This window comes from Sinohyriopsis cumingii, chromosome 2, assembly GCF_028554795.1.
Source record: "Sinohyriopsis cumingii isolate HCF-2022 chromosome 2, ASM2855479v2, whole genome shotgun sequence".
Classification (NCBI taxonomy): domain Eukaryota; kingdom Metazoa; phylum Mollusca; class Bivalvia; order Unionida; family Unionidae; genus Sinohyriopsis; species Sinohyriopsis cumingii.
In genome coordinates this window covers 171,049,716-171,068,282 of record NC_142962.1, presented here as the reverse complement: position 1 = coordinate 171,068,282, position 18,567 = coordinate 171,049,716, and the positions used below count along the sequence as shown (strand labels likewise).

Sequence of the window (18,567 nt, the reverse complement as noted above, 5' to 3'; positions counted from 1 at the left end):
TATATGTCACCATGTTCTATTTTTAATTAAAAATAAATCTTAATTCTATGCAACTTAAAGTGGCAAAATTCTAATAAACATTTAGCCTGCCATGTATCTTACGGTCTAATATGCATCTTACAGTCTGATATACATCTTACAGTGTGCCATGTATCTTAGTCTGATATGCATCTTACACTGTGCCATGTATCTTACAGTCTAATATACATCTTACAGTGTGCCATGTATCTTAGTCTGATATATATCTTACACTGTGCCATGTATCTTACAGTCTAATATACATCTTACAGTGTGCCATGTATCTTAGTCTGATACTCATCTTACAGAGTGCTATGTATCATAGTCTGATATGCACCTTGCAGTGTGCCGTGCATCTTACAGTGTGTCATATCTTAGTCTGATATGCATCTTTCAGTGTGCCATTTATCTTAAGAGTCTGATATGCATCTTACAGTCTTATATGTATCTTATAGTGTGCCATGTATCTTAGCAGTCTGACATGCATCTTATAGTGTGCTATATATCTTACATTCAGCTATTTATCTTAAAGTATGACAAGTATGATACAGTCTTCTACGTACCGTAGTGTGTACTAGAATCCTTTTGTTTTAATGAAAATGTTGTGATTTACTGAATGTTGGTAGTGCTTGTCCCTACTCTCATATAAGAAACATACTTCTGAAACTTGTAGGTACATCTACATTCTCAGCCAATAACTTATTGTGGCAAAAGGACTGGCTGAATGCTGTCACATGACTACAACCTAGCAGCTGTGAAGTTACAACACAAGACCTTGATATGGGTCTCTTATACCACTTTCCCAGAAAATGTCAGTGCAAACTTTTCTCTATAGAGAATGACATTTTAGCCCAAAATATTGACATCAACATTTCAGATGGAATTACTATTTTCAAGCATGATTTCATTGTTGTCAAAGAAGAAAAACCTATTCAGTTTATAATTCAGATTAGATTTATATTTGCTTTTTTTTTTTTTGGGCGGGGGGGAAATCAAATGAAATTTTCTGAAACAACACACAAATGCACACACAGCAGTCTATAATTAAACAAGCTATATACAGAGTGTTGATATAAGAGATACACTCCAATCTGCCAACAAAAGATGAAACCAAATAGGAACATGAATTTACCTCAATTTTCACCCTATAATCTACATTACGCATGTTATGGTATACATAGAAATTTTACCTCCTACATTGCAAGGTAAAAACATTAACTGTTCCCAGATGCATGATGGACAACATATGCATGATGGCCAGACCCGAAACTCATCTGGCTTTAAAGCCTGGTAAACAAAATATGCATGTAACTGCTTGACTGACATAATCCCACCCACCCTGCCTTCCTCAAATGGAGAACAGACTACCCACACAAATTATAATGGTGAAAACTGACAGTAGGTACACAGTTTGCTGACAAGTTGTCAAAATGGAGTGATGGTCAGCCTGACAGAGGTATTTTTTGTCACTCCTCTCAGCAGTCAACTGATGTATAAAGTCAAGTGGCATGGAGGGGACATAGGCCAAGCAGAGGAAACAAGCACAGCCTACAACCAAGAACAAAGTCTTTTAAAGTCTCATAAAGTACATCAGCGTTTTTTTTGTCAAAACCCTATCAATTCCAAAATCATCAAATGGATTGAAAATTAGCAAGTACGAGTTGTGGCAGAGGAGTAAAAAGTTAGAAATGTACTACTTTACTCCAACATAAAATATGTACATGGTTTTAAATTTGTAGTGGATACTTAATTGTTACATGTCAGGTTTGACTGGTTTTGTACATGCAATTTGGCAAGTCAAGGATGTATGGTTCACATATGCATCTATCAAACAGAGGAAAGCAGAACAGACTGGGGTGTGAAAGAGGAAAGCGGTACAGACCTGGGTGTAAAAGAGGAAAGAGGTATAGACCTGGATGTGAAAGAGGAAAGTGGTACAGACCTGGGTGTAAAAGAGGAAAGAGGTACAGACCTGGGTGTAAAAGAGGAAAGAGGTACAGACCTGGGTGTAAAAGAGGAAAGAGGTATAGACCTGGATGTGAAAGAGGAAAGTGGTACAGACCTGGATGTGAAAGAGGGAAGTGGTACAGACCTGGGTGTAAAAGAGGAAAGAGGTACAGACCTGGGTGTAAAAGAGGAAAGTGGTACAGACCTGGGTGTAAAAGAGGAAAGAGGTATAGACCTGGATGTGAAAGAGGAAAGTGGTACAGACCTGGGTGTGAAAGAGGAAAGTGGTACAGACCTGGGTGTAAAAGAGGAAAGAGGTACAGACCTGGGTGTAAAAGAGGAAAGACTCAAGAGGTACAGACTGGGGTGTGAAAGAGGAAAGTGGTATAGACCTGGGTGTGAAAGAGGAAAGTGGTATAGACCTGTGTGTAAAAGAGGAAAGACTCAAGAGGTACAGACTGGGGTGTGAAAGAGGAAAGTGGTACAGACCTGGGTGTGAAAGAGGAAAGTGGTATAGACCTGGGTGTAAAAGAGGAAAGACTCAAGAGGTACAGACTGGGGTGTGAAAGAGGAAAGTGGTATAGACCTGGGTGTGAAAGAGGAAAGTGGTACAGACCTGGGTGTGAAAGAGGAAAGTGGTACAGACCTGGGTGTGAAAGAGGAAAGTGGTATAGACCTGGGTGTGAAAGAGGAAAGTGGTACAGACCTGGGTGTGAGATCCTTGAGAGCTTCATCTAGAGCCTCTGTGGTTTTATCTGTACCCTGTGACAGCTCAGTTGGGGCACTCACACCCATCTCTCTTGAAAGGTCTTCATCCTCATCCTCATCTGACTTCTCCCCTTTGTCTGGTGCCTTGTCTGCATCATCAGACACAGATGTGTCCTCATGCTTTTTCTGAGAACAAATAGGAAGAAATTCAGGAATGTGTTATAAAATAAAAGACCTATCAGTTGCAGTAATACCGAGTTTGGTCTCTACATGTATCTCAAACTGATTTAGTGCTTTCTACTGCTTATTACAGAATCCTCTACTTAACACGAAACAAAAACTTCAGAAAGTGCTAATGGACCTAATTCAAGTACATCTGGTGCAATGAATCTTATTTTTGTAAAAAAAAAATCTCTCAAAATACTATGGTATCAGAATGTACAGACACATTCATTTTCTTATTTCTGTTGCAGTTCTCACAATAATATGCATTTTTAAGTATCATATGAAAAGTAGTATTGTTGCACTCTGCAATGAAAAGACAAAAGACATCAAACAATTTACAACAAAACTGCATTCATATTTGACTGATGTTCCGATATTTACCCCATGCATGAGCATGGATGGATCAAGTCAAGTGTTGGTGGAGGAGTTCCAAAATTTCAAAAGAGCCCCAACTTTACTTTAAAGAGCAACAAAGCAAAAGTCTATGTGTCTTTTTCTCAAAGTGTGCATAATACCTAATAAACATGTGCAAAAATAAAACAATAGTCAAATTTCAAGTGACTACTGACTGCATGTTTGTGTGTGTACGTTTTGGATTTTTTTTTAGTGGGGTACAGGCCCTGAGTACTCATTAATATCTTGTACCATTTCTTCTGTCATCCAATCACAGGATTATAGACGTGTGATTTAAACTAAGATTTGTATCATAAAATGGAACCATGCCATTCCTTTTCTTATTTTAAATTTTTTGTATCTTGTGATGAATGTAATAACAATTTCCCAGATGGAAAGAACAATCTAGCCCCAGTAAATTAAATGGCCAGTCCCTTGCAGTACACATGTAGTTCATACTGACCAAGTCTGTATGAATTCAACCTCGTGAATGGGTCATTACATGATCTGTAAATTCAGAATTTGCTCATTTTTGTTGTGTGTTTTTTTAAAAACACAGGTGGCTGTCAACTGGAATTTAACTGTCTAAACCTTAAGGTGTGTAAGCTGGTTCTGATTGCTTTGAATAGAGTAAAAGTGTAAACATATTGCAAAAATAAGTCGATCAACCTTCTCTTAATGTTGAGAAAAGACAAGACATTTTTCTTTCTTTTTTTATGGAAATTAAGATCACTTGATTCTTGAAATGGTATCTGATTGTAAATCCCGCAGGACATTTCGGTCATTCCGTGTATAATCATCATCCATCACTTATTCAAATTTCAATCAGTAAAACTTCTGTTGTTATTGACTGGACCATAATTTGACTTACATGTATTATGTGCAACCTGCCAAGTCATTCTGTGATATAAACACACCTTTCCTAAGCTGAAATTGACATCTTCTTTATAAGTGAACAATGATCAATGCCTTGAATTTGGCTGAACATCTGCTAAGCCAAGTCTTTATTAGGGAGAGACTATTTAAGTTTCTAAGGGTGGGAGGGGTAAATGCGTGAAAACTATTGTCTTATTCTGATTTGAGGTATAAAAAAGAACACTATGCAATCCCATGCTTTACTTGAAACAAACTTATTTTGTGATGAATGAAATTCAAAAAAATACCAGTTAGAAATAATAATTTAGCATGATACCATTAAATGGCCAGTCCCTTACAGTACACATGCATTCAGAACTGACCTAGTTGGTAGCTGCATACTATATTATATTCAATCTTGTAATGGTCAATACTGCTTAAGGACCATTGTAAACATGTGGTTCACATTTAAGTGTTGTTGTTGTTGCTGTTGTGGGGTTTAACGCCATTTTTTCAGCATGATAGGCTATGCGTGGCAGCCAGTATTAATGGTGGAGGAAGAACCCAGGAAAACCCCAGGAAGAACCACTGACCCACGAGAAGCTACTGGCAAGCATTCTCACATCCCCACATTGGCCGAATCCTAGACTCGAACCCATGCAGACAGAAGTGAGCATTTAAGTATAAATTCAGTGTTTTCTGTTTTGTTGTTTGTGTTTTTAAAAAGAAGCTGCTGTTACCTGGAATTTGATTGTCCATACCTCAGAGGATCACTTTTCATAATTAAACTGTAGGATAAATTTACACTGTTCAACAGAAGCTCAACAAGGTGGGACTCTCTCATCACGTCAGCGCTTAAGTTTTCTAAATGTACAAAATAATATGAGTCTTTTTGAGTCTTTTCAAATTAATTTTTATTGTCCATATATATGATCCAAATAAAGATCACTGATTGGTGAAATGGTATTTGACTGTCAATCACTCATGATGGATTGGGCTTCCCATGGGTGGTCTTCACTGACTGGCTGTTCAAATGACAATCAATAATGTCAAATTCTTCTCCAAATGAAGATACCATCGGCACGCCAGCCTAGGTGCAGTGGTGAATTGTTAGCATTTTATTGCTCCATCGTGGAGCAAAAGTGGAGGGATTAAATTGCATAGGGTTCCAAAAATACACGTGAGCTGTAATGTACATCTAGGCATTCAAGATTATTGGAATTCATTCATAACATTTCGAGTTTGTGATAGGCCATTTAGGATCATTTGGGATTTAATTCACAATACTCTGCCTTTTGAATTTTCAGTTTGTATTCATGGGAAATAATTTGTTTGCTGAATTTTACGCAAATTGCTGGTTTTACTTCTTTCTCTTACAGTTACATAGTTGCAACCCAGAAATGTGAGGGTCATATTAAACACTGCTAAGCCTGACAAAGCCTAACAATCACGCAAAGTCAAATTAGAAAAGTTTATTTACATTGTAAATTATATTGATGACTCAATTAACCTAAGAGTAAGTTTTGTTTTCAACATAATTTTGCTGAATTAAATGAGCCAAAATTTGGTGATAAAAGTTTGAATTTGAACAATGCTTTAGTAATAACAAAGTATGTCAAATTCATATTTGAAATGTTTGTCATTATTTTATAAACTGTTAATTTGACTGATTATCGAAAGAAAATGCAATTTTTCAATATATGTCATGATGAGTTATCAGTTTTGTTTCTTCTTTCATCTAATGTTGAAAGTGCATAACAAAGGCACATAAAGCCAGTCATGTCATAAAGGTTTATACTGCAGTACGAGTTTGATGAATACATCAACCAAACCAAAATTATTATTATTATTATTATTAACAATGCATTGCAAAAATCTTCCTATATTACAAAACTACAATTTTATTATGTATCCAGTTAATCTTACATGGCAGAACATAACAGAATTTTACTGATTTGACGTATGCAAAGAAGCATGTAGCCAATATAGTACATAATTCATATACAATGTACTGCCCCTACCAAATAAAATTCATGACTTCATGAACAATCATGAACATTCTTGAAAAGTTCATCATTTGAGTTCATGAACAAATAATCATGAAAGTTCCTCAACTAAGTTCATGAACACTAAGAATTTTGATGAATCATGTATTTGAAGTTCATGAACACACTGATCAACTTTTATGAACTATTATAATTACTCTGAAGTTCCTGAAATATCATGAACTTGGTTCATGAACAATTCAAGTTGATGCACCATCAAGATATATCTTAAAAATGTATATGAAATTTCTATATCATTATATTCATAAAATGTTCATGAAAATTCATCATACAAACTTCTCACAATAGTAGTGAAATATAAATAAAGGTGGATTTTTTCTTTTTTTAAATATGATACTGTATAAATGTTAATAGAGATCTTTTATTCAGTACTTGTGTACTTAACCTGAGTAGTTCTGGATTAATATGGGAAAATATTTTCTGGCCAGCATGAACAAAATGTATTTGCTTTAAAAAGCTTTCACTGACTTTGTTGTAAAGTTTTTGTCCGTTACTGTCATAAACTGTACATAATATTGACTTGGTCACTGGTTGCCAATTTGCTGTAAAAACCATAATACATAAACAACAATTATCCTGATTGGAACTGTGAAAGAAGACGTGATGATTGGTTATTATATGCATGAGATTTCAACAGCTGAGCATCTTTTCTCCCAGAAACAAAAGAGCACACAAACGGTTAAGTTGTTGTTATTATAGGGTTTAATGCCATTTTTCAGCACATGACAGGCTATATATGGTGGCTAGTATCAATGATGGATTAAGAACCCGGGAAAACCCTGGAAAGAACCACTGACCTACGAGAAGCTACTGGCAAGCTTTCTCACATACCCACATGAGCCAAATCCGAGACTCGAACCCATGCAGACAGAGGTGAGAAGGCAGTGATCCGTAACGGAGAGTGCTTTAGACCATTCGGCCAATCGGGGCCCTAAACCGCTAAGTAAAAACCTCAAACAAAAACTGTTGATTCCCGTGGAATGGACATATGAGAATATTTTCAATATCATTTTTTTAAGTAAGTAGAAGTGCAGAGAAGCGATTATGAAGAATATGAAGGAAATGATTTGGTGAGAGCAAAATTAGGCAGAAAAGCGTACCCAACCAGATCATAAAAATTACGGCGAGTTATCTTTTCCGTGGTCATTCGTGATTATTTTATTGATTTTTATATGTCATGATATTAGTTTTAACCAAACTAATGATACATGATTTTGTTAAGACCTAATGTAAACTTGCTCTTCAAATTTTTGAAAATCACTAAACATTATCAGACACCCCTCTTTGATCTCAATACCAGATGCGTTACTATCTACGATAGGAATTGAGATGTTCGATATCATTTTCTTTTTCATGACATCACTATTTCTATGATCTGATGTAATTTCGTAATTGAAAAAAAAAAAAAAATAGTTATTGTGTCAAATTGTACATAATACAGGTACAATTAACAATGTTATGAAACCTGAAGCAGCTATACACAACATGTGGAGTCAGAGTGGATGCATTAGTGACATACATGCCTATACCATACAAGTTTCACCTTTTATCAATAGAAAATGGCAAATATTTTTGAAAGCAGAAATAACCATTATATGTACTACATATATATATATATATATATATATATATATATATATATATATATATATATATATATATATATATATATATATATAAGGTTATTTGGTGCAATGATGTAAAAAAGAATTGTCATATTTTATTGATTAAAACATCATATTCCTGTGACAATACCTCTGGCTAGCCAGCTTCAGTTAAAATACAACTTGTGACAAAATTCTCCAATAATATAAATGCTCAGTAAGTTGTGTATAAAGTGTAAGGGATTCAATAATTTTGAGTTGGATCATAATTATCCCAGTAAATAAAGTGGGGTACAATAATAATGTGCTAAAAGCTGAAGACATTGTTGATCAGAGGTTATCTGTAATTAATTTAACTTTATCTTTCTTTCAGATCAGACAGCAGAAAAGTAAAATTATTAGAGGATCAAGTCTGTAGGTTAAGGAGGAAAATTTGAAAACTGAGGATCCTATGGCCAAATGGAACAGACATTAAATTGTTACTGCTGCAGCAATGTTAAAGATCCTAACAGTAATTGGATGGAACAGCTTAAGTTGCACATGGAGACATTCAGTAGTGACAAAGGACAGGATCTGATTAAATTATAGGCCCTGAACATCTTCACAAAAGAGTTATCTTACAGGTCAGACTCTGGAAAAAAGATTGTTCAAGTCAGGACAAACCCCAGTGGAAAGACAGCCCCTCGACAATGAAATATACTTCAATAGTTGACTGCACACAACTGCCCCAATATATCTTGAAAAATTTTCAAAGAAAAATTACAAAACATACAAAAGTGTTGCTAAGAGGAAAAAAAAAAATCACTTGTCAGTTTACATGTTCTTTGTTCCATATTAAAAATTTATCTGAAATTAAAAACCGTTTTTAAGAAATTATGTTGCATTTTATACTGTTTTAAAAAAAACAACACATCTAAGGTTATTTTATGATTCAGGGTGAAATAGATATTTGTGAGTTTGTCAGATAATCAATTTTTTTTTATATAGGAACTGTTCATGAAGTCATGAATCATGCATGAGAAACTTTGTTCATCATAGTTCACGAATAATTCATGAACTGTTCAACAGTTTCTTAAGTATTGGTTCATGAACAGTTCATAAATTAATAATTTCATTAACTGACCATTTTCAGTTCATGCACATTCATGAACCTTTTGATTAACTTTCATGAACCAGGTTCATGAATTATTCATGATCATTTTGTAGGGGTGTTGCATAAATGAATGAATTAATAAAGATGACAGAATCCTGTGTGCATATAAATCCTCAGACAGAGAGACAGAAAGACGGACAGAGAACTAGGCAGCGAAAGAAGATACTCTGATATGGAATGCATTATACACATATTTCCCTATGTGTTTTAGACTTGCTAAATATTCATTTAGTTTGTACATGAATGGTTTTTGCTAATAATAATGATTACTCTAAGTCTTTCTAGATAAAAGATATAGAAGACAAAATTATATTCATGTTCGATCTCAGTATTTACACAAAGTTCACATCTTCTTGCATGAAGTTCTTTTTCTACACATCTAACAGTCTCAATATTTACCGTATCTTATACACAGCCTGAAAACATATTCGAGCCAAATCCAACTATTGGAAAAAAATTCTGATTACCAAAAAAAAAAATATTTTATTTACTAGCATATGTGAATGTGTTAAGTACACCACTCGCTCGATAACTCACAAACCCACCTATAACAGGGAATCAGGCATGGATCCCATTTTTTAAACCAGAAAATACCCCAAAAATTGATCCCTATTTGTTGAACTTGAAGAAAATCACGATCAAAATTGGTAGTGGAAACTTTGATGTATCGCTCGTTTTATCGTTTTCTCCTAATACAACAGTTAACATAGGAATAGCAAACTCATCCACAATATGGGGAAACATTATTAGGTCTTAAGTTTGTTCCTGCAGTCGAAATAAGTGAGTTTTAAGAGCACTCTTGAATGGGGTCACTGTGTCTTTGTGTCAATGTTCATTGGGCAATTCATTCCACGTTGCTGGGCCCTGGTATGCAAAAGAATGTTCTCCATATGACTCTGTTTTCATAGTGGGAATAATGAGTATACGACTGTCAGAAGAGGAGCGTAAATACCCAGCTGGTGTGTACACATGGGTGAGGTTGGATAGGTATGTTGGACTGGAGTCCGTCAGTGACACATAGCACAAAGAACAAATTTTGTGTTTGATTCTGGATTGAATGGATAGCCAGTGTAGGGTACAAAGCAGCAGGGATGTGTGCTCTCATCGTGGTACTCTAAGTATGATCCGAGCAGCTGTGTTTTGAACATTTTGAAGATTCTGAAGTAGATATTGAGATGAACCAGACAGAATTGAGCTACAATAGGCCAGTCTTGAAAGTACTAATGAACATAGAAGTGTTTCAGTGGCATCAACTGAAAGATACTTGCAAATGGAGCTGATGCGTCTCAGCTCAAGATATGCAGCCTTGCATATGTTCATGACATGTTGGTGCAAGGTATCCAGTCAAACTAAAATTAGTGAACAAGCAAGCAACAGCTCTCAAAGCAGCCAGGTTGCTAGTCAATGAGGTTAGAGGAGGAAGTGGAGATGAGAGGTTTCTTTACCTTTAACATTATACAGTAGGTAAATTGAAGGAGGATACTGATTGTATGGTTTGAGTAAAGTACATTTTTTACAACAGACAGAGGACTGGACAGATTGATCTTACCCACCCTTAAGTTGTGTTAGATGGGAATCAGCGAACTTAAACAAAGCTGAGATACTTGAGGAAAGTCATGGAGTGGGGAATGAAAAAAAAATCAGGGCTACCTATCCAAAAGCAAGGAAGGAAAAATAAAAGAAAGAGAAAAAAGCAGACTTCGACAGATTGAATGAAAATTGTATGAAAATGCAGGAAAAGTTCAGAGCTATGGGCCAATCCAGAACGGATGCTTGAAGACAATAAAAAGAGGATGACTTTCCTCCAAAGACTGAGAAGATAATGGAAAAATTGGAGGAAACAAGAAAAAACTCAACTGCTCTTTTCAGGGTCAGTTCAAGGCCTTAAAAAGATATATTACTTGCCAACAATTTTTTTGTCTTTATGTTGTATAAGTGTGTGTCTATTTGTGTTTGTCTATGCTTTATGTCCCAATAAACCCTGCTGACTCTGTATACATTTAACGTAGCATTTTATGTACATACCTAGAGTAGTGTGTATTGAGGTCAACTCGAAAACAGTTACTAATTCACTACCTAATTGTGGTAAACCACTTGAGGACACAATTCGAAATAATCACCAGGATACAGACATTTTAAAATAATAAGCATTTCAGTAATGACTTGTCAGGCTGTGTGCCATTATAAGATGCAACGAATTTGAAATTTGTCTCCCAATTACATTAGGTACATGTTGCATATCTAATATTTTCATTTTGGTGATTTATGCAGCAAACAATCACAACAACAACAGTACACATTTTATATCTTTTGCATGACTCTGTCAGGCGTTGTTTGCCTTTGTTATGTTTTGTCAAACAGCTAAAGATTTGTGGAGTATGTCAACACAATTTTGGTGATGTGTTAATCCAGTTAACAGTTTAAAATAATAATAATAATAATAAAATGTCCAATATGATTTCGTCTGACTTAGTTATTATCAAAATTGGGAATTTATTTCCCAATTTGAGGTCAAATAATAGGGCATATGTTTAACCCCCCTTTCAGTTTGGCTGATTTATTCATCAAACTCATATTGTAATATATAATACACTTTCCTAATATGATTTTGTTTGTGTCTGCCTTTGTTATGCACTGTAAACACTAGATGAAAATAGAAACAAGATTGATAACTCATTATGCCATATATTGAAAAACTGCACTTGCTTTCGATAATTAGTCAAAAATAACATTTATAACATAATAATAAACATTTCAAACACGATTCTGTCAGACTTTGATATTACTTTATCACTGTTCGAATTCAAACTTTGTCACCCAATTTTGGATCATCTAATTTGGCATAATTATGTTGAAAACTAGTCTTTCTTTTCGGTTAATTTATTCATTAAGATAATTTCAATATAAACACGTTTTTAAGTTTACTTTGCATGGCTGTCATGCGTTGTGTGGTTTTGTGAGGCTCTGTGAGGCTTTGTTTGCCTTTGTCTGGCTTAGCAGTATTCAGTAGGCCATAAGCTGTAACAATTATACTACTAAATATTTCAGTATGAATGAACAAAATCATGCTAAAAATTATAAACTGATGAATGAAATGGCTACGATGTGTACATTTTGTATATCCTTGTTATCGATTCTTTTTGTTTAACAATCAGTAGTGGGTACAAACGAGGGTGTGAATATACTTAAATTCTTAATATAGATACTTATTTGTGTGTTATGGGTGTATATCATTATAATTTCCCATTTAATCGGTGCTATACGTGCAGAATTGTACTGAAGTACCGTTAAACCCAACACATACATATCTGCATAACTCCTTACACCACCCCCTTTGCAACTGCAAAACTGGAGGATAAATGGTATATACTAAACGTTCAACATAGCTATCATTTCATATCACAAACAAAATACCTTCTCCTCCCCCTCTTGATGAGATCTTTGCCTGAGCTCGGACATCTAAAGAAAACTAACTCTTGAAATGTATGTTTATGTTGATGAGGAAAATACTTCATCTGCTAATCTCTCGCCACGAGAACAATTGCGAGAAGAAGGGAGATAATTTTAACTAAGTCGGTAGACTGATAATTTGTTGTTTTTATATCTCAATCTGGGATGTAACTATTTCCAGTCCGGGAATCAGTCTATCAAGTTTTTATTGTTTTTTTTTTTTTTTTTTTTTTTGTTTTTTTTTTTTACTTCAGTGAAAAAACAATTAGACTAGTTCTTGTAGAAATTTTACAATTGATTTCCACAAATGGGTGGTAGCTACATAGGGACCGGGCAAAAGGCTATAACACCATAAGTTCTTTACACTTCCGATGTCCCTGAGAATGCCAATTTAGGCCATACCATCCGCAAATATGCAGTTGCGTATGGGAAGTAGAAATGAGCTAGCAAATCTCCAGAGAGAGAGAGAGAGAGACTTGGAATAATGTGCTGTTCTATATAATTTATATATAAAAACCAATATCCTCCTCCCCATTTTGCACCCGGATGCTAAAATAAATGCTCTTTTTAGACAAATAATGTTGATTCGTTCATTATCCAGAGGTCAGTCCTAGGCTTGTACTATCCATGGAGTGGCATCGACTTTGTGGGTTAACCCCCATCCCCACCCCAACACATACACACAAAATAAACCCCGTTTTCGTAATCTGACATGGTGAAAAATGAAAATAATCCAATTTTAAATTTGAGACAAAATATCCATGACCGATACCCAATTTAGAAAGAGGGGTGGGTCGACCACAAAAATAGTGGCGACGACTGGGGGGAGAGACCCCACCACGAGCAGCAGGGAGGGTGAATCCTACAAGTTTTCAGGCAAAAAGGAGGCCGAAATAAACCCTTTAAAAAACCGCGAGGACGCTTCGTTGTCGCCGTCGTTGCTGCGTTTTGTTGTCTTTGCCCTCCCTGCTGCTTCCTGTGTGCTTTTTTGAAAACCAATTTATCCAAAAATCGTATCTAACCCGACTCGATACCGTGTTCGAGGATCATGTAAATTTATTGTTATAAATCCGTGCGGGGTTGACTGAGCCTGACTAAATAAATTTCTACACTTAATTATGTCCATATCACCGCTGCACCAAGTCTGATGTATATTTCGTAACGTGTGTGTATCAACTCCGTTAAACACAGCAAGAATATTACAGCTATCAGTAGTGAAAGGGGCCACTTTAGCTACAATGGGAATTAGCATTAAAAACCAGCCTGGGCCACTTTAGCGACAATGGGAAATTTAACATTACGTAAACCCCTGGGCCACTTTAGCGACAATGGGAAATTAACATGGGGAATAGATTTTGGGCCTGTTGAGCGACAAGGGAAATTTAACATGGGAGAAAAAAACCAATTCGAGGGACAAGGGGAATTTAAGATGGGAATAGAGTTTGGGCCTGTCTAGGGACTAGGGGAAATGGAACAGGGTCGGGACCCTATTTTAATACGGTCCCGACCTGATGGGTCTCTATTTTTTGTTTTTTTTTAAAAATAAAAATATAAAAAAGTGGGGTAGGCAATTGAAAGCCTATCTCTTTTCGAGAGATTGGAGTGGCCCTGAAAAGGGCCTTTGGGTTTTATGTTAATATTAAGATATATTAACATAAATGGCACCGCACTGTTCTTCTTCTTGTCCTTAGGCTGCGCCTGACTGCAGGACCGTAAATCAGGACTCTTTTGAGGCATCCTTGACGTTCTACATAGACTCTTCGCATCCACAGGCTGGTGTCTGTCCTGTGGATAACTGGCCAGTTGGATCGGACATACATTGGTATGTCCGTCCGGAACATCATCGAAGACACAAGCGTGGAAGATTGTACGTCGGTCACATGTTGAGGCGCCGAGAACAGGTGAATCAATGCAGTGAACTGCACTTATTTATAGGGAAAGGAAGGATTGAAACGGATTGAGTTTGTTGACCAATCCAAACACGCGTTACAAAATTCAGTCAGCCCGCATCCAATCCGAAGAGAGCAGTCTGTGACGTCACGTGGTCTATATAGGTTCGCTAGCGCCTGTGCGCAGTCAATTCATGCGACAGTTATTCAACATGACGGAAACTCAGAAAACGATAAACTGGTGTGCACCAGCAGTGGAGACCACCCAAGGGAACCCGGACTTACTTTCAGAAGAGGTACATTGGGATTTTGTGGATTTTCTTACCTCGCAAGAATTTGTTCCGGAACCTTCGTCACCTTCTTCATTACCGCACGTGGAGAATTTTAGACAGAGACAGAAAGAAGAATTGGAGAAATTTATACAACAGCAAAAGGAAGCGGAACAAGCTTTTCTTCTACAGCAACAACAGTAAGAAGAAGAGGTAAGAAAAAAACAAGAAGAAGAAGAAGCAGCAGCAAGAAACAAGGGTGTGAAAATCAAACGGTCACGGTACTGTTAGACATTTTAGCGGAGTTAAGAAGTCTGAAACAAATGTATCAGACTTCTTTATTACGACCGAAGAGAATACGACCTTCCCGAGCTAAACACTCCAACCCTGAGACTAAGCCTACCGTACCACCCTTAGTGATTTCAACCAAATCATCATCATCAACAGTACGCAGTCCAGAAGTAGGCCTTGGCCGTGGCAAAGGATTAAGAGAGTTAAAGTTGATTCCTTAAACTCACCCCTACACCAAAAACCAAAGGCCCTTTTGAGGGCCACCCACGTCTCTCGAAAAGAGATAGACTTTCAATTGCCAATAGCTCAAAAAAAAACATTTTACCCCTATAGTACGTGTGTATGAATGTGTGAGTGTACGTTCTTATTTTAAAATCAAAACCCAAAGACACTTACCTTTTTTATACCTAATTTATTCTTTTATAAATATTTACAATCCAATTCACAATTCACAACAGAGCACTTTAAAAAGTTCATAGACTTCTTCTGTCTCATTTTTTAGTCTCTCTGTTTTTTGAATTTCTTAACCGTCACAGTCTTTTCCTCCTCTTCCTCCTCACTTTCTTCCCTTTTTCTTTTCTTCTCCTGTTTCTTTTTCTTCACCTGTCTGCTTTCTTCCTCCTCTTCTTCTTCTTCTTCTTCCTCTGAAGAATCCCTCTCTTCTTCTGACTCCTCTTGTTTCATTTTTGGGCAATCTGGAGACCAATGTCCTTTTTCTTGACAATAATAACAGGTATCTTGACTTTTGTCTTTTCTAACCCCTTTTTTTCTTTTTTGACGGTCTGGACACTCTGAAGACCAATGCCCTTTCTTCTGACAGATATAGCAAGTATCTTGACTTTTATCTCGCAAGGAAGGAGAGTAGTCCGTAGGCTGGTCTGAAGAAAATTTTCTAATGACCCCTCGCATAGATCTGATGAAACGTTCGATTTGTGTAGTCTCTTCCATCGTTGTGCTCGGTTTGAGAGTGAAATGAATAGTGAAAGGACAAGACACACACCCTTTTATATACGCTGGTCTGCCATGACTATAAATTAGTCCATGGTGTTTAAACTTTAGTCATTTAACGTTTTGCTATCAAGATGAAACGATCCAATTCATTTGAGAAGAAAGAAGAAGAAAGTAAGAGGCAGAAACGTGATCTATCGCCTCGTACCAGGGCTGAAGTCTTGGCACAAATTCATGCCAGTGATTTTGAAGAGGACATGAGTGAACCAGAATCCAAACCCTCTAAACAAAGTTCACCACCCTTAGTCAACCCTGAAAAGTACTATTCCATTCAAGAGACGGAAAAGCGTCCCTCTAGAATTTAGAACCACGGCTTGCATATACACGGTGAAGTTTAAAGATTTCAAGTCCGAAGTACGGTTAGAGAAAGCAGAAGGGTTCATCACCGAGATGTGGGATTCTTTACTCACCACACTCAAGCGACAATGTCAACCCAAAGAAGACGATCGCTTGAGACTTTCCATACAACACGACGGCGTGAAATCCCCTGTTTGGATCGAGTTTAGCAGCCCTGCAGAATTGACCGCTTCCAAAGTCATGGACAAGATTCAACACGTACAACAATCCAATGACCAGTTTGACATCACCGATGGAAAAGCCACACTGGACATGACCCACGTCTCTCCTCCTCAAGGGACTGGCCGCAAAAAGATGTTATTGGTGAACGACCTTCGCAGCACCAAAAAGAGTCTCGTCCGAATTAACAACCCTCAAGACCAGATGTGTTTAGCCAGGGCTATCGTGGTGGGACGAACCTATGCTAACAAGAATGACACGGCAGAATGGAAAAGAGCCTGGAAAACTATTCAAAAATCGGACCGAGCCAAACAACGAAGTGAAGCAGAAGTCCTGTTACAACAAGCCGACCTGTCCAAAGACACACCCTGTGGCATTCCTGAAATGCAAACATTGCAAGATCTCCTAGCTCCACGCTACACCTTGAAAGTGCACCCTCAAGAAATGCGTGGGCCTCTGTTGTTTCGAGGGAAAGACTTTAAAGATGGAAAATACATTCATGTCTATTATCACGATGAACATTTCGATACCATTACCAGTATCACCGCATTCCTGGGTTACAGATATTACTGTGAGAAATGTGACTATGGCTATAACAATCGAGAACAACACAAGCATTGTGGATTGAAATGCTCAGGATGTTTGGCCTCTCCACCTTGTCTGAACGAAGGGCAAAAACCAGTGCATCCTTCTGCTTGTCTGCGCACGTTTGTCAGCCCTGCCTGTTACCAACAACATTTGAAGACGCAAGGTTCACAGCAGAAATGTGCTTGTCAACTGCTGGATTGTGCCCTACGTGTGGACAAGGCATACTTACCAATAATGCCAAGGCACACGTATGTTCAGGAAAGAAAAAATGTCACATTTGTCACCACATCGTGGACTTGGAACACCAATGCTACGTGCAAAAATACCAATCCCAACCAGAGAAAGAGGATGGACACAAAAAGAAAGGCAATTTCATCTTTTTCGATTTCGAATGCATGCAAGAGACCGGTATTCACATTCCTAATTTCTGCGTGGCTCATCGAGCGTGCGAGAAGTGCATTCAAGAACCTATCTTCAGTCATTGCCCTCAATGCAGTAAGATTCCCGGAGGGCGTGAAAAAATCTTTCGGGGACCGAACACGTTAGCCGATTTCGCCCGATTGGTCTTAGACCCCATCGACAAGACGTGGAGCCAAGAGGACATCGAATGTTACGGAGATTGTCATCGTCATGCCACGGTGATGGCTCACAATTTCTCCGGATACGATGGACAGTTTCTTTTCAGATACTATACGGAACAAGGCACCGAACGTCCTAAAGTCACATTGAACGGAGCCAAAATCATTTTCATGCAAGTGGGACACGTACAGTTTAAAGATTCGATGTTTTACTTGACCATGCCTTTGAGTCGAATGCCTAAAACGTTTGGAATGACAGAAATTGCTAAAGGGTACTTTCCACACTTTTTCAATACGCAAGCCAATCAACACGCCGTTCTACCCCATTTGCCTGAGGCTCACTATTACGACCCCGACAACATGCGTACCGAACAACGAGAAGCTTTCAACGTTTGGTACCAGGCTCACGCCTCACACCCTTTTGACTTTCAGGAAGAAATGTTAAAGTATTGTCGTTCCGACGTGGATATTTTACGACGTTGCTGTGGAAAATTTCGAGAACTGTTCATGGAACACGGAGGGGTCGATCCTTTGAAAGAAGCTTGCACCATTGCCAAAGCGTGTTCCTTAGTGTACCGCCAACGATTCATGCCTGAAAACACAGTGGCTGTCATCAGTCCTCAAACGACCAACTATGTCAAACGTTAATACTCGGTCAAAGCCCTACGCTGGTTACAGTACTTGTGCGACAAGGAAGACAAGTGGATTCAGCATGCCCGCAACGGAGGGGGCGAAAAGACCATCGGAACGCATTCGGTCGATGGCTGGGACTTAGAAAACCCCAAGATCGTGTACGAGTTTAACGGTTGCTTATTTCACGGATGTCCCGTCTGTTACCCTGACCGTGGCACTAAAAATCAGTTTTTACAACGAACCATGGAAGACTTGTACCAGGCCACTTGTCAGCGACGCTTGAAGTTAGAACAGCAAGGATACCAATTGGTGAAAATGTGGGAACACGAATATGATCACCGTTTGAAAACCGATCCCGAGTTTAAACGCCTCGTGG

At 37.6% G+C, this 18,567-nt stretch overlaps 1 protein-coding gene across 1 annotated transcript in view; it reads right to left on the bottom strand.

Annotated features, from left to right (window-relative positions):
* Positions 1-12,784, bottom strand: part of LOC149806292 (phosphatidate cytidylyltransferase, photoreceptor-specific-like) — a 55,939-nt gene extending 43,155 nt beyond the window's left edge. The window contains exons 1-2 of the mRNA XM_089951236.1: positions 12,384-12,784; positions 2,672-2,859 (exon numbers count right to left, since the gene is read on the bottom strand). Coding sequence (XP_089807362.1) covers positions 2,672-2,859; positions 12,384-12,428 — 233 coding nt within the window. The 5' untranslated portion in view covers positions 12,429-12,784. The remainder of the gene's footprint in view (positions 1-2,671; positions 2,860-12,383) is intronic.
* Positions 12,785-18,567: the final 5,783 nt, after the last annotated feature.